The sequence below is a fragment of the Barbus barbus genome, assembly GCF_936440315.1.
Source record: "Barbus barbus genome assembly, chromosome: 18".
Taxonomy (NCBI): Eukaryota; Metazoa; Chordata; class Actinopteri; order Cypriniformes; family Cyprinidae; genus Barbus; species Barbus barbus.
Genome location: NC_136746.1, coordinates 12254967 through 12272616, shown reverse-complemented (window position 1 = coordinate 12272616; position 17650 = coordinate 12254967). Strand labels below are relative to the sequence as shown.

The following is a 17650-nucleotide window of genomic DNA, read 5'->3' as shown; positions in this document are numbered from 1 at the left end:
TATTTACTTCACCTCTGGCACCTGTTGAGACTGTTTGAACATGATATGTATGCAGAGCTGCTGCTCCAAATTATAATTGTTTGTTTAATGAGTGTATTTCATTGTTTCCTAATTGCATTCCTCCTCTCCAACAGACTGACAATGTCACAGCGCTTTCCTTTCAAGATTTGATTTGTTGTCACTTATGATAAATGAAAAAACAACACGGTGGAATTAATGGCCGTTCAATGGGAATATATTGCAGCTATTGTTTTCTTTAGTGCATGGACATACAGCACCTTGCTTTAACATTGTTTTCTATATTTGAAATAAAATAAAATGAAATAAAAATTTCAGTTAGTTGCAACATTTCTACATTTCAACATTTTTGTATACATTTAAAAAAAAATTCAATCAAATATTTGACTTTATTTTTATTACAGAAAACTATTTTTAATAATGGCAATTCAATGAGAATATAGTTATTGCTTTATTTAGCACATGGACATGCTCTCTTTACAGTACTTTACTGTAATCATTTACCTAAACAATTAAAAAATCTTTTGTGTTTTAAATAAAATATGTGATAAAAAAAACTTTAAAAACAAACAAAAATGTTGAAATGTAGGACTGCTGCCTTGGTCAGTTTAAGCTAAAGTACTAAAATTACTAAGGCAACTAAGGGCAAAAGGGTGTAACAAAATGACCAAAATCTGATTATCAAAATGAAAACAAAATAAAATCTAATTCAACATAAGAATAAATACTATAATGCAGTAGTAATATTAAAAGAAACACTGATATATGGCATTAAAAAATTTGTCACAAGACACTATCAAAATTAATGCATAGGAGGTTACCACAGGAGCAGACAGAAAATCAGATTTCATCTGTGCCCATATTTATGCATGCATGTTCGTGTGCGCTGAAAAAAATATGACAGAGATAAAAGGTTGCTAGATGGCAGATAAAAAATAGGGGAAAGCGGGGAGAAATGGGGTTGGGATTCCTCTACAGAAAAACCAGCCAAGCATGAATAAGGAGTTGGTTGAGTTGCCTGGCAACAAAGGGGACATGCACAGGGCTTTGATGCTTAAAAGTGTGTGACAGAACTTGACTGTTTGTTCTCTGTGTTTACGTAGTATGTGTGTATTGTGTATATATATATAGTGTTTTAGGAAACTTTGTGCATGCTATTATAGCAGATACATATAATTTATTATTGTATTAAAACTTTAACACTACAAATATTTTTTTTTTTTCAAGAAGATTGCACTAAAGATCACTAAAAACTACTTTACACATATGATATATGAGTATTTCATACATGAAAAATCCTGATTAGGTTATTGTGCTTGTAAAAGACCTCATCATACTGTTATTAAAATGTGCTTGTGTGTGTATTCCAGCAGAGAATATCTCGGGCATGTGTCAGGTCCTCATCATTTTGTCTCACGATGTTAATGGCTGACAAAATAATAAAGATTTTTTCCATTCCTTTCATTTGCGTCAGAGCATCAGAGCACATCTGAATACAAAGTACTTCACCATGATGAGAGGCTGCAACAGAGCACTGGCCTTTATACTGAAATAATTTCAGCATTTTAATGTTTTGAGAGAAATGTATAATCAAATATAAATCGAAACATATCCAACATATCATTATAGAATATTACTATGAACTGAATTCATGTGATGTTCTGATACACATCTGATATTTCGTACTTTTGAATGACTTTTTGAATGATGTTATTCAAGGAATGATGGCAAAGAGAAGAGGAAATTGTTTTGAGGATGAGGTGTCTGGAAAGTCTCTATTTATGCTCTTCTTGCTGCTTGGAGCTCTCCATGGTGCTGACAATAATGGAGTATAAAGCTGAACAGCCAGTTAGCCTATATATATATATATATATATATATATATATATATATATATATATATATATATATCGGGAGGTGAATGTCTTCCAGATCACAAAGCCATATATGGCCATGAATATTGCAAAGGTTTCTTAAAATGTAGCAGCGATGGCTATGTGCTGTAAAGGTCTGATGCTTTGAAATTTGTTCATCTGCCATGTATTGTACATCATGTGGACCTGGAGGGGCAAAATGGCATTTAGGATTTAATGGTTTTTAGTGGATTTGATCTTTATTCAATGTAATGAAATCATCTAAGAATTTGATTACAGAAATGTTGTTTCAGTCATGTTCATTTGTTCACTGTATTATGTTCGTGGAGATCTGCTTGCAACATCAAACAAACCTGAACCAGCTAATTAAGATCTTCAGGAACACTTGAAAATTACAAACAGGTGTGTTGGAGGAGGAAGGCAGATCTCTGAGAACAGGAGCGCTCCTAGGCTGCGTCTGAAAGCTGAAAAATGCTGCCTCCGCAGGTAGCATACGGAGGTCGGATGGCAACAAGGCACGTCCGCATCCAATAATCATTTTACATCCTGTCTACTGAAATACCATCATTTGATCGATTTTTTTGAAGGCAGCATAGATGTATCTTTCACTGCCTATGATATCCCACAATCCTGTGTGTTCGATTTCCTTTGACAGTTGAGGTAATAATGGCATCTGAAAGTTGTGGTTGGTGGTCAGTTTGCGTTTAAATGACCAACTTTTACCACTTTTGATGTCATTTTTGTGATTAAAAGTTTGCTTGGTGATCACCAAAGTCCTCTCTGTTGTGCTGTAGAGCATTAAACTGTCGTGCTGCCTCACAAGTCCATTCGAAATCAGTTTTGTGAAGTAGCCTACCTTTCGTGCATACACTGCCAAACAAAGCCACCGCCTGATAAGGCCGAGATGCATCAAGTCAGCTTTCAGACGCAGCTCTAAACACACATAAACGCATGTTTACCTATCAAACATTTAGACTTTTATCCATTGTTTTTATATAAATAGCCTACTACAGCCAAACCCACTCCCTAATGTACACATTTTTACAATAAGAAAACATTATATATATATTTTTATAGTTTTTTACCAATGAGCATATTCCCAAAAAGAGTTCCTGCCAGTTTTAGCTCACTTTACAAATTTGTTCTCAAAATATGGTTAAGTAGGCACAAATATATGCTCTTTCCGTACATAGGCCTAGGCTATATTTCCATCATCACTTTATCATACATTGTTAAATAATTAAAACTGTTATAGACAACAACAACAAAACCTGAGTGGACTGTTTGCCATCTTTATGATTAGTCAGCCATTCGCTTTAATAGCGAAACACACCATAGGTCTATTGGTTAAACGAAACTGACAGACCTCAAAAACAACATTGCATAAGATAAATTTGATCTTCTTTATAAATTCTATGTTTAAGTTTGGTCACAGTTGGTGCAAACCATTGCAAATGTCGCATTTGTCACTTTATTAGTCCCAAACAACAGCAAAGCTAAGGAAAGGTCTCATAAATCACAGCTTGATGTAAAGTCTCTGAGGTAGAGCAGTCAGCTCTTTTTCCACAGGAAGTTTCTAATAATTCCCGGAACATAGAGAGCGTCTCACTCAGCAGATCCCTGGATGAACGCAGCGGTGCCGCAATCAGCGAAATCCCGCATCCACCATTCACATCCACACCGCTTCTGCTGTCTGACATACACACTATAGACTCTAGCAATGTGCATTTGTCTAGACAGCAACTGACAGCATACGCTGACGCTTTCAACCACCGTGTTAAGATTCGCTCAAAGGTTTGATCGTCTTTAAGCGTCTTTAATTCATTTCGGAGATCTCGCACGATGGTTCTGCTGCATCGCCGCCGGAGAAAAGAGACGCTGGTTTGGCTGTTGCCGGGTCTGCTTGGAGTCTGGTAAGTTTTCGCTTCATGGGGGGCAAAAGAAACAAGGGGTGCAATCAATGTGACTAGTAAAATAGCCCTTGACCGAAACATACTTGGACAGTCCACGATGCGAACAGCTGGTGTGATTCTGTAAGTGCTGCTACTTTTACGTTTTTCTTTTAGAAGAATTTGATCAAATTCATCCGCCTAAACACTACCACCTATAGCTGTCAATCACGAGTGACGACACGTACTGTTGTCTGTACAGTTAAAACATTTTAGATAATAATACAGACTGTAAGCGACAGTTTTGCTCAGGGTCTTTTTAGCGTGGACGTGCAATGTCTCCAAACAAACAACCTTGAATGAATGAATGAATGAATGATGCATTTATATAGCGCTTTTATTGTGTATTGCCATACACCCAAAGCGCTTTACAATCATGTGGGGGTCTCTCCTCAACCACCACCACCAACCAACCACCACCAACAACCTTGAGGACACTAGCCAGCAATCAGCTAATTCATCAAACAGCACCAGAACTACACTGCTTACACACTATTAGGTTTTGCATCTTCACACAGGTTAGTCAGATTAGAAGGGTATTTCACAATTTCTCCAATGTAAATGTTTTGCATAAGTTGTAGTCCACATTAAAGCCTATGTTGGCTCAAATTTTTTTCTGCTCATTCAACGCTTGGCCTATGTATGCACATATGTAAATGTTTAATAGGATATATAGGCTACTTGGTTTGCAATATTTACGATTCTCTCATTTACTTACATCATGTAAATTATGTAATTGGCATTAACAATTTCTAAATATCTCATCTAAGCCCAAAAACACGTTTTTTCCTCTTATTCAGGCATTTTTTTTGTCTTCTGTGAATTAATTTTGGTTATTAGCACTTGCCTCTGAGGCCCACAAAGGTCATTCAGAGGCTACTGTTGTGTCCAGACATTATAAACTGCATTTGAGGAAAATATTCTGTCTGTATTTTCCATTGACAGCCTGATTTTCAACTGCACAGCGCTGTGCCTACGGGGATCAATAACCTACATTCTCTCCACCCACCTAGGTCTCATCCACAGGGATGCTTCATATTGATTTTTCTGTCGTTCATTATTTGCATATGTATGGGAATGTACCGTTTAGATTTCTTGTTTATAGACAAAACTAAAATATATAATCACATTTACCAATCTGTCTGGGTACTTTTTTGAAGATACCTTTTTAGACCATTCAGATGTGAACACATTTGAATGTTTTATTGTGTCAAATCAAGATAAATGACAGTACATTACATTAATTGAGCAAGTTTAATATTGCTGTAGTTGGCTGTGTCTTCTATTTAAACTTTTTTTTCTCCTCAAAATAACAGGCATTTAATATATTTGAATCTTGGGACCCACTTTATATTACTATGTACTAACATTTAAATTAATAATTTGATACAATTCACTTATTGTGTACATATTTTTTACATCATACTTACAATTAAAAATACCTGCAGGAATTTCATCTGTAATTATTTAATATCTATAATTATAGACCTACTGCTGACACTTTATTCCACCCTTAAAGTATCTCATCTCAATAACCAATAAACGTGTTTTGCAAACAGAATGAACATAATAAATACACTGTACCTGACAATTGTAGTAGATAGTGGCTAAAGACACATAATATAAAGTATTTTTTTTTGTATATTTAGCAAATTACCCAAGAGGCGGTCTTTTGCGCTGTTAGCAGCTTCATTGCGTATCACCTTCATTTCTCCAAAGCAAAAGTTGTGACATCAGAGGAGACTGAGTCTAGACTGAGTAGGAATGGCACACATTTTAGTTAGAAGTGATACCCGATATGTATTTTCCTACAGATAATGCTCCAGAGAATACATTTAGAAGCTCTTACACCATATACACTGCAAGAGAGCGAGTGTGAGAGGGAGTTGCGGGTGATAATTTAAACCCCTCACCTTCAGCTGTTCCCTCCCTCCACTGCCAGAACACATCTTCATTAATCACTGCATTCTTTTATTAGAACCTCCTCTTTGTATCTCCAGCACTGCGCTCATTTAAAGGACTCTTCTCTCCTTCTGTCAAGGCGGTCCATACATTTACAGTCACTGATGACTTCTGTTATCTGTTCTTCCTGTAAAACTCATCATACGAAAGCAGTCGCTCGCTCTTTAAAGTTTAAGCTCCTAATATAAACGGACTCCTCTTTAACTACTCTCAATTTTAAATCTAATATTGCTCTGTTATTTACCTCACTGCTGTCTGTCTACTCATATTGCCTCTGTTTATTTCTGTTTTTATGACAGCATTGCATTTGGCCCGAGCAAAGCAGAGGAGGAAGATTACGACGATGTCCCCATAAATAAAACTTGGGTTTTATCACCGAAGGTCTATGAGAGCGACGTCACCCTTATCCTAAACAAATTACTGCAAGGTTATGACAACAAACTGAGACCAGATATCGGAGGCAAGTCCAGTTTTTTGAAAAGGTTGAATGCTTACATCCAGGATCTGTGCACACAAATTGCCTGCATATATGTTTATGACCCTCAAACACAGTGTTACAGCTTATGGGTAACTGAAATATGTTAATAATTATAAGATAATGCCATCATTATTATGAAGCCGCATGAAGAGGAACACACTGTGACAATTAAACCCTCCAAGCAATTCAGGTTCTCTGTAATCATCATTTTTACTTTACCATCAGCGTTATTGCAGTGTTAAATGAAAAAGTGCTAGACTTTAGGATTTTGCTGATGTTTTTCTCTACGCCAGGTCACTTTATTCTCAGTACATCAGTGTTCTGGAAGCAACGCAGCTGACTGGAGTTCAGTTATTTAAGAGGATTTATCTCAGTGGTGTTCGGGTACAATAGACCCAAATCACTATTGATCTTCTTTCTTTATCTGTTTCATGTGTCTGAGATAGAGGGAGAGGGTGTAAGTATGAGCAGTAGTCAGTTAATCAGATCGCAGAGCAAGTGCTGAAGGATTGCAGGTCAACTTGCCGAGTTTTTGTGATTTGTCACGTCTCTGTGACTAGATTTCCTGTGACAGGAATATTTTTGAAACGGCAAGGATGAGGATTCAGGCAGCTTTAAGTAATTTGTGTGGCTGTTATGAGAAACATGAATTGGTTTGCAGCCCATTTCACTTCTGTAATGAGATGCATTTCTGAGTGAAACAGGACATTCAGTGGAAAATTTGATTGTATCTACTGATTGGGTGGTTACAAACCAGGATGGAGCCAGACTGAATGTGACTGTGAGTTTGCTAAAAATAGCTGGCTGTTGGTTTTGCTATTGGCTGACATTATTCAATAGTGAAAGCAGAGGACACTAAGTGACGCAGAAAGAGAAAGAAAAAGAAGAATAGTAAATGATTGAAGCTTATGAAAACAAACACATTTTTCTATGGAAGCCCATTTCTAACTCAGAATTATGTTATAAACTTGCATCTGCAAAATATAAATTCACAATTCTGAGAAGAAAAGTCCAAATTGTGAGATTTAATAAACTCGCAACTGCAAGAAAAAAAGTCAAAATCGGGAGATAAGATGTCTTAATTACCTTTTTAATTTTTTATTTTGTGGTGGAAACAAAAACACAGAATTATGAGACGTAAACTTAAAATTCAGAGAAAAAATGCCAGAATACCGAGATTTAATCTTGAAATTGCAAGAATTTTTGCAATATTTTCCCATGTTTTTGAAAAATGGATGCTAAATACAGGCTGTATATAATATACATTTTTAATAAATCACTTACTGTGTATTGTTGTATTACTGTTGTATTGTTTTGATATTACAACTGTATATGTATACATATTTCTTTTTTTATTTTGATTTGATTGTTACGATTAATAATTATTACAATTTGAATATTTGAAATTATATTCTAGTGAGACCGACTGTGATTGAGACGGCAGTGTACGTGAACAGCATAGGTCCAGTAGATCCCATCAATATGGTGAGCAGAAATGTACAATAACACATTATGTTCGAAGCTGTAAATAAAACACTCTAAGCAACTGTTTAGATCCATTTCACGACCATCGTATCCACTGTCACAACCAATAGCCACATCATTTCACAGTTACAGAAGCAACCGTAAGGCTTTTACGGCTAGACGTCTCATTGTTTGGTGTTGTTTTAGGAGTACACCATAGACATCTTCTTTGCTCAGACGTGGTACGACAGCAGGCTCAAATTCAACAGCTCAATGAAAGTCCTCATGCTCAACAGCAACATGGTCGGAAAAATCTGGATCCCTGACACCTTTTTCCGCAACTCGCGCAAATCTGATGCCCACTGGATCACGACACCCAATCGCCTTCTGCGGCTCTGGAGCAATGGAAGAGTGATGTATACTCTAAGGTGTGTCCAGCCAAGTGAATGTTTGTATGACAAAATTACATGTCCTCGTATTCCTGTCCCGTAGCATTTGCTTTCGTACCAAATGACACCCGCTGTCCGTTGCAGCACATGTTTAAGCCATTGCATCTGATTCACATTTATTTATGTTAGGGACTGTTAAATCAGACTGAATGTGTTCATAATACAAATATCAAAGCCTGCACAAATGCACTACCTCTTAAATGTCACAATCAACATTTTTTTGTTTGTTTTGCTATTGTCTATGATTCTTTTTGTTAGGTTGACTATTAATGCGGAATGCTACCTTAAGCTGCATAACTTTCCCATGGATGAACATTCGTGCCCTCTGGAGTTTTCAAGCTGTAGGTGTTAAATTCTTGTCAATCTGTCACTCAGCCTCAGCCCTGTACTGAACGCTGCAGGGCAGCCAATCCCCATACATTGCCTCTATCAGCCAACCATGCATTGCCAACATTGGCCAACCAAACATTAACATTGCAGAAGTCTGCATCAACTACCATCCTCTAACCTTGCAATGAGTGAGGACAGATATCATCCTTCTCCAGCTCTCTCTCCATCCCCTCTCTCCTCTTCTCAGTCTGTGTGACCCCTCCATCCGTTATTAGCATCATGCCTCAGCTTCTCATGTGTCATCATCCTCTGTGGGCACGGGAAGGGCATGCTGCACTTCAGTCTAACAGAGTGCTGCTGTGTGAAGCCTCAGTGCCATTCTGCCGTCATTGTAACTTCTTATTTACATACCGGAACAAAAGGTCCCATGTGATCTGGTGGATGTGATTTTTTTTTCCATTTGCAGATGGGTATCCAAAGAATGAGATCCAGTATAGATGGCAGCGTCGTTCGGTTGAGGTTGCAGACCAACGATACTGGAGGCTTTACCAATTTGCCTTTGTGGGTCTACGGAACACTTCTGATGTGGCACACACTCAGTCTGGTATGGAAAAAACACACATATACACAATAAATGATAATAACAGACAATAATTTCAGTAAAATAGATTTATATATAATAATCACAATAACTATAACAGTAACTGAGCAAATATTATAATTAATTGTTTTTTATTATTATGAATAATAGATTTGGACTATTTATTAAAATTACTTCTTAACATTAGTAGATTATAATAGCATAATAATAGATCACAATAAATTAGCTGTTATTGTTAATAATAATGAATAATAATAAACAGTAATTAATCATTATTGTTGTTATTATTATTACTATTTTATTGTTATTTATTAATAGTATATTTGGAGTCATTGATTATATTTTGATAATTAAGTTTATGCATTAAGTTATGCATTAGTTTAAGCATTTTGGTCATTAAGTTGCTTAGTTGTTAGTGTCTAAAATGCCCTGATGTCTGGTATTAATAGGGGAATATGTGGTTATGACCATTTTCTTTGACCTGAGCCGGAGAATGGGCTACTTCACCATCCAGACCTACATCCCCTGCAGCATGATTGTGGTTTTGTCCTGGGTCTCTTTCTGGATTAACAAGGATGCTGTGCCTGCCAGAACATCTTTAGGTATTTAAAAAGTTTCTGAATTAATACAAATCAATAGGAACAACAATAGCATTTCATTACATTATGTGAATGCATTACAGAAGAGCATGTGCTAATGAAAAGGAAATGCTTTAGTGGGGGTGCTCAGTTACTGTGCATCTTGATTGGCTTAGGTATCACAACTGTGCTCACCATGACAACCCTAAGCACCATATCGAGGAAGTCCTTGCCGAAGGTGTCGTACGTGACAGCCATGGATCTGTTTGTGTCTGTCTGCTTCATCTTCACCTTTGCTGCTCTTATGGAATACGGGACTCTGCATTATTTCACAAGCAACCGACAGAACAAGAAGAACAAATCAAGCCATGCACAGGTGAATGAACTTCATTCTGTTATTAAAGGGCCAGTTCACCTAAAAAACAAGATTCTTTCATTTACTCAGATTCATGTCATTCGAAACGAGTATAACCTTCTGTGGAAAACAAAATAAGAAATTCTGTGCTCTGTTGGATATAGGTACAGTGAATGGGAATCAGTACTTTTATGCTTCTAAAAGGATCAAATACACCATAAAATATCATAAAAACAGTCCATATGACTAGTGTGTTACATTCCAGGTTTATGAAGAGACCGAATCTATGCGATTCATAAACAAATCATACAGGCCTCTTATGAGAACTAGATGAACCAAAGACCATTCATGCTAAGGAAAGCTCAATTGTCACATAATTACCACATAATTCTGGTCTGCTTCTAACACAAAGCTATCATATCAACCACTTTTCTGACACCTGTGTTGTGTTTTTTGCTATTTACTTTCATTATATTGAAAAAATGGCCTAGATATTCTTTAAAAATATATGTACTAATTAATATAAAGTCACATGAGGATGATTAAATAATTACAAAATATTAAGCTTTATATTGCTGACAACACAGAACAAGTAAGCACCAAGCTGATCAATGATATGTAAAATGAATTTGTGTACTGCAAAACTTAATAACGTATTCACAGCTCACTTTAGAATAGGCCACATTGTACTTTTGTTTATAGTTAATTGAGTGTGATGTGAGCTCTGGCATTTGCTATTGTACTGCACACTGTTTTGGCAATGAAGTGGTAGTGACTTTGCCGTTCCTCTGTGTAGAAACCCAGCATGGTTAACATCAGACCAGGGACATCTCTGCTGCAGATGAACAATATTGCTCCCTACCACGAGGATGACGATTATGTGTATGAATGTCTGGACGGGAAAGACTGCACCAGTTTCTTCTGCTGCTTTGATGATTGTCGCTCCGGAGCTTGGCGTGAGAACAGAATGCATGTCCACGTCTCCAAAATCGACTCCTACTCCCGAATATTCTTCCCAACCGCCTTTGGCCTCTTCAACCTTGTCTACTGGATTGGATATCTATATCTTTAAAGATGTTGTGCAAGTTGGAAAGGGACTCGGTTCTAGTAATATTTGCAAATCATCTGTAAATTCTCCATCTGCTACATTTGGCAGCATAAACCTTTGAGAGAAGGGGATGTGTGAGGCTTGATTAATGTATCTTTAAATGTACCTGGTATTTAATTTATTGAAGGATCTGAATATTGGAAGGAAGATTACTATGATTCTGAATTGATGCCAAATGAATATTACCAGCGATATCTGTTTTTGAGAAGGAAATGTTTGGTTTTTCATCAGTTACGGAGGCCATATCAAATCTTGCCTAGTTTAAAATGATCTCTTAAAAACACCAAACCACCTGCATTTTTTGGAACTGCAATATTAGCATCATGTCAGCATCACTATCGCAACTATGATACAACTTCAGGCTAGTATCTCTCTGGCTGAAGCAAAGTATTATTATTTGCAAGGAAAAGTAGTTATATTAGTCAGCTTCTGATACTAATTTTCCAAGATAAAAGAAAACAGCTAGCTACATGACAGAAAATTAATATGTACATATTAATCGCTCAGAATGTTTTTTATTTCAAACTTAAAATAGCTACATTTCTGTGTGAAGTACTAAACAAACCAAAGCATAGATATCTGAAGGTTACGTGAATAGAATTTTGTTCAGCTCAAGAATTACCCAGAAGCCATTTACTTGGAATTAGCCTATACTGTGAAATGTTCTTGACTTGAACTAATAAGCTGTCTCTGCAATAGATGACACAATGAAATGCCAGTGTGCCCAAGATAAAAGGGTTCACATGTAATTTTTTATATATAAAAACAAAAGGAATAGAGCAGCCTTTACAATTCACAAATGTTCAGTGTCCTTTAGTACACATTAGAGTTTATCACTCTCTTCCGTATGCAAGACAGCATTTTGTCTCTCCTCGCAAATGGCTAGATTTTTGTCAATTGCATGACTCATCTGAGCTCCTATGGCTAATACACCCATATTTGGAAACGGGTCTGATGGACTTTCTTCAGCAGAAGAGCTCTAGACAGTCTCATCGCACACAGTCTCAAAACTACTACATCTGAAAACGAACAGTCTTCATAACAAACCATGGATGCCTTCTATATCGGTAATCGTCTAAATCAAAAGGCCATTTCATATTTATTTGCCTTAGATTAGGTTAAATCTGATCTCAGAATCCTATTCGATTTGAGAAACAGATGAACAGAGCATGCGAGCGAGAGTGCCATGTCTTGACCCGACTCTCTAAACATCTGTAGACCAAATGTACAAGTGTTTTTCTCAGTCTCCTGTTGTGCTTTCGGCTGTTGCTTGCTTTATTTCATGCGTTCATGTGGTTTGTCTTTTGCTGGTTGTTATCTTGATCATAGACTGCTCTGTCGTCTCCCTTTCTGAACATCTGTTATGTACTGTGTTGTGCCCTGTAGCTTAATATATTCTGTACTGTTATCTTTTTTAATGTCAGCCTCACAGTTTCAGACTCATGCAACAACCAGATGATTGTACAAATAAAAATATTCTTGTCATAATCTATTTATATGCAAAAATATAAATAGATCATCTTTCGATATATTTATTTAGCATCATCTGTTTCAGACCTTTAATAATACAGATCAGTGACCTTCATGTATCTGTGTGAGCGTGTGCATGTGTGTCTGTACATGAATGTGTATTCAAAGCAGACTCCGCCTCTCACCGTACATCTCTTCGCTCTGCTCTCCACTCGTTCTAGGTGTTGTTGTCGTATCTTCTGTAAGTGCTAAACTTCATGCTTTTAACGTGTTCATATGTTTTTGTAGCTCAGAACACTGTGAGTAATAAAACAGTGCCTGCAAAACATTAATAAAATTCTACGCTCTCTCAAACTCTGCTGATGATTTCACATCTTATCAAAATTCCAAAGCGCTGGATAAAAAGGATGAATGTATTTTCCCTCAGGCGGATATTCTTATAATAATGCTTTGTTAATATCGCAATTAGTTTTATAATTATTGCCACAAGTGAATGAGCAACAGCATTTTCATACACATAAATTAAATTTCAGTCATTTATGGATCTTAATTGTTATTTCACACATGAATGAGGAATATAAGATGAGTTACTCTATCTTATGCATGAATAAACACTTCATATATGATACATCTACAAAATCAAACGTTTAAAGTGATTTAAAGGAATAGTTGACCCAAAAATGAAAATGATGGCATCTTTTACTCACCCTTGTGTCTGTATGACTTTCTTTCATCTGTAAAACAAAAGGAGGAATTCAATACGTTCCACAAATGTTTCTTTGTGAGTTCTATGGAACAAAGAAATTCGTACAGAATGGCATAAGGGTGAATCAATGATGACAATCTTTTCGTTTTTGGGGGAACTATACCATTAAAGCAAAAATGAAAATGATTTATTCACCCGTAGGCCATCCAAGATGTAGATGAGTTTGTTTCTTCATCAAAACAGATTTGGAGAAATTTAACATTACATCACTTGCTCATCAATGAATCCTCTGCAGTGAATGGGTGGCGTTAGAATATGTGTCTAAACAGCTGATAAAAACATCCCAATAAAGTAATCTCCAGTCCATCATTTAATATCTTGCTAAGTGAAAAGCTGTATGTTTGTAAAAAATAAATCTATCGAGATGTTTTTAACTTCAAACTGTTGCTTCCAGCTTAAATAGCAGCCCAGGTATAAGCAACCATTGAAACAATGTTAAATAAGGCAATGTTGATGCGTCAGCGCTAGCTGCATTGAAATAATATTACAAAGTGATGTTGGTTCCATATCACTTTTGCACCCGTGATTAATGTTGAAACAAGATTGAAATTTCAGCAGAAAATCAATCAAAATGCAATCGAATCAATGTCATAAATTACTGTTGGTTCAATATCACTTTTTGCACCCGCAATTAATGTTGAAACAATGGTGAGATGAAATTGAATCTATGAAAATGTCACTGAATCAACGTTACGAAGAGATGTTGGTTTATTATCACTTTGCACCTGCAAGTAATGTTGAACAATCAACCAAAAAATAAAAATAAACTTATTACAAGGATACATTTTCTACGTGGATTTACGCTTTGATTTGAATGCAAACAGCGCATCCCTATGTCGCAGCTGACACGGAAGAGCGTACACATTTTGCATGCAGCAATACTCTCCAGAATGACACTACGGTGACGTTACGGTGCCAAATTATTGAATAAAGTTATTATTTTTGTTCTATTTCTGTACAAAAAGTATTCTCGTCGCTTCATAACATTACAGTTGAAACACTGATGGCAGATGGAGTATTCTGACGATATCTTTCATACTTTTCTGGACCTTGACAGTGTAATTTACTTGGCAGTCAATGGAAGAGTCACAAGCCTCCCGGTTTGTGTTCCGAAGACGAACAAAGCTTTTACGGGTTTGGAATGACATGGGGGTAAGTGATTAATGACAAAATTTGCATTTTGTGGTGGAGTATCCCTTTAACAAGTAAAAAAATCTAAATCAGTTTAAAGTTAAAATGCCATAATTAGGAATTTTTTTTCACTTCACAAGACATTAATCGATGGATAGGAGTCATGTTGTGGATTATTGTGATGTTTTCATCAGCTGTTTGAACTCTCTTTCTCACGGCACCCATTCACTGCAGAGGATCCACTAGTCAGCAAGTGATGTACGTATGCTACATTTCCCCAAATCTGTTCAGATGAAGAAACAAATTCATCTGCATCTTAGATGATCTGAGGGTGAGTTTTCATTCGTGGGTGAACTATTCCTTTAAATTAAGTTCTGGAGCGCATAAATATACACCTGTGATTATTTGTGAAATTTCTACTTCTCCCACATTTGCTAACATGTGTGTATTAGATCCATGACTCAAATGTCACAAAAATAGAAAGCCTTTATTTGTGGGAGACAGCCTTTTCTCTCTCCCACCCTAACTTCACTCCCTTCTTGACAGTTTAAACACTCTTTCCTTCCATTCCCAGGTAGCCATTACAGGCCTCTGTGATACTTTAGAGTGAAGACTGTTGTTTAACTGCATGTGAAAAGAATACAAGCCCACCATCTCGAGGATAGACAGTGGGCTGAAGGATGAAGAGAGAACTAAAGATCATTTTTCCTGAGCGTTTAAAACAACAGACCATTTTCAGTCAGGTCTCTTCTCTATGCTTGGCTGTGATAAGTACTATCCTTATCACTGCACTGCGAAACGGCTTTGGTTTAATAGTGTTGCTCTTCCCTGCTTGCTTAGCCTCTCTACTTATCAAATGCAGCGTTAGGACTGAATGATATGCTGCCTTGTGTACAGTACTGCAAATGACTGAAAATGAAAAGGTACACAGAACACAAATATGAGAAAAATATGCTTGAAGAAAAGAAAAATGTTGCAGCTGAGTGGGATATTTACATACGAACCTTCACAAATCAATATCTCCTTGCAGCAACAATAGTTAAAGCAGCATGAATAAACCAGCTTGAACAAGGTGTTGTTCAGTACATACTGCAGATGGTCAGGTTATGAATAAAAGGATATGCTTGTTTTTACCATACATGAGGTCATAACTGCATTCTCAATCTAAGCAAATGTTCACCAGTATTTCATGAAGAAATCACAGATGGAGAATATTTGTAGCCACGAAAACAAATAACTGTGATTGATGAAAGATAAAAAGGAATAAAAACTCAAGATTTAACCTTTAAAAAAAATCGTCACTCGTTTACTAGCACTAAAAACGTACCGAGAAGCTGGGTCACGGTAAACAACCCGGTATCATGCCAAAGTGTGTAATAGACATGCTGGTCCACTCGAGGATGCGTGTGAGTGTCACGCTTTGCCTCCAGAGGAGTGGAAATGTCACGCATGTATGAAGCTGGAGTTACCCCTGGACAACTCCACATGGACCAAAGACCAGCCATATAGTGGGTTAAAAGATGGGTTTAGATGACTTCAAAACGCATACAGGTAGGGTTTCCAGCCGTCTCGTAATATAGTTGATCGTCCCGTATTTATGAATGAAATTATTGATTTGGTATTTGCCTGTCGTGGGAAAGGGATCATTCAAAAACCCCACACATTTATGTCATGTGTAGTTAATCCCTTTTAAAAATGTATGTTTTTTTTTGGCGTGTTTATTACCATTTGTATAATCAGTTTTACTACAAATGCCATGGTTAAACTATGGTTCGTGTAGCAAAACCATGGTTAATTTGTTTAACTATAGCAACCATGATTTTTGGTTTAATTTGTAGCCATGCCCACATGAAAAAAATACTATAGTAATTTATAGTAAATACTAGTGGTTTTTAACCATACTATAGTAAAGTACTTGAAATAATTTATTTAGGTAATTCTATAGTTTCTGTGGTAATATAACAATAACAGTAATATAAACAAATTATTTTATCCAATATTGTAGGCCTACTAAATTTTCTACAACTATAGGGTATATTATACTATAATACACTACAGTTTATTGTAGTAAAAACTAAAGTATACTGCAGTATTTATTACAGTTTATCAGTTCACTCTAGTTGATACTACAGTATGCTGTAGCATTCATTAGCAAAGTGTTGTAAATACTATAATCTATACAGTATAATACACTATAGTATTTACTATAAATTACTATAGTATTTTTTCATGTGGGTAATTTTCGTAAGGGATGCACAGTAACCACAACATATACCACACTTCACCTTAAATGCAGTTTTACTGTGGTATTTGCACATATGGTAACCACAGCATTTGTCATTTTACCATAGTAACTGTTTACTATCTACTCTTTGTATTGAAAGCACAGTATAACACAGCACTTACCATGGTTTACCACAGTGACTGTATTTTTAATGTGGTATTTGTAAAGCACAGTAACCACAATGCTTTTTGTGAAGTGATTATAATTGAATATTTGTTTCTGTCTTGCAGTTATGTCAGATCACATACTCCACAACTACCTGTAATCCAACAGCTCTTTTAAGAAGCCATCTCTTGTAGTTCTCTCTCTCTCAGCTTTTTCTTTCCTATTTTTCCAAGCTGTAATGCATGATGTATTTACACAGTTTTGCTCTCTCTCTTTCTGTGGTTCATCATGGCCTATTTTTAAAACTCAGAATCTAATTCTGACCAATTCTATCAGAAGCTGCTAGAATTAACAGGGAACTTGAACTCGAAGCTCCCAGAAACTGACAAGGAGGCAGAACAAGTCCTTGTCGAACACATTTAGTTATAACCAATTTGCTTTAATGAACGCATCCTTATTTTATGTGTTAATAATAACATTCCTTATAGTCCTTCCTCTCAAATATTTTGGTCACAGATCATTTTAACACATCATGTGTATATTTCTCTTCATTTCAGCTGTAAGGGAAGACGAAAGGAAGGCCTGTCATGGGATTTGAATTTGGCCATAGTGTGCATGTACGGAGAAGACCAAAAGCTGCAAAGGCAAACACTTCCAATGGTACGTCTGTGTTGGTCTCAGCACCTTGACTGAACTGTACTGCAGTTGCATTTTGCACAGCATGTGACA

At 36.4% G+C, this 17650-nt stretch overlaps 1 protein-coding gene across 1 annotated transcript; it reads left to right on the top strand.

Annotated features, from left to right (window-relative positions):
* Positions 1–3733: 3733 nt before the first annotated feature.
* Positions 3734–12986, top strand: LOC306883869 (gamma-aminobutyric acid receptor subunit gamma-1-like; the record flags this gene model as incomplete). The annotated part of the gene is made up of 9 exons (XM_079439359.1): positions 3734–3804; positions 6102–6262; positions 7698–7765; positions 7952–8172; positions 8452–8534; positions 8990–9127; positions 9574–9726; positions 9879–10078; positions 10854–12986. The coding sequence occupies 9 exons, from the start codon at positions 3734–3736 to the stop codon at positions 11127–11129; spliced, it is 1371 nt and encodes a 456-aa protein (XP_079295485.1). The 3' UTR covers positions 11130–12986.
* Positions 12987–17650: the final 4664 nt, after the last annotated feature.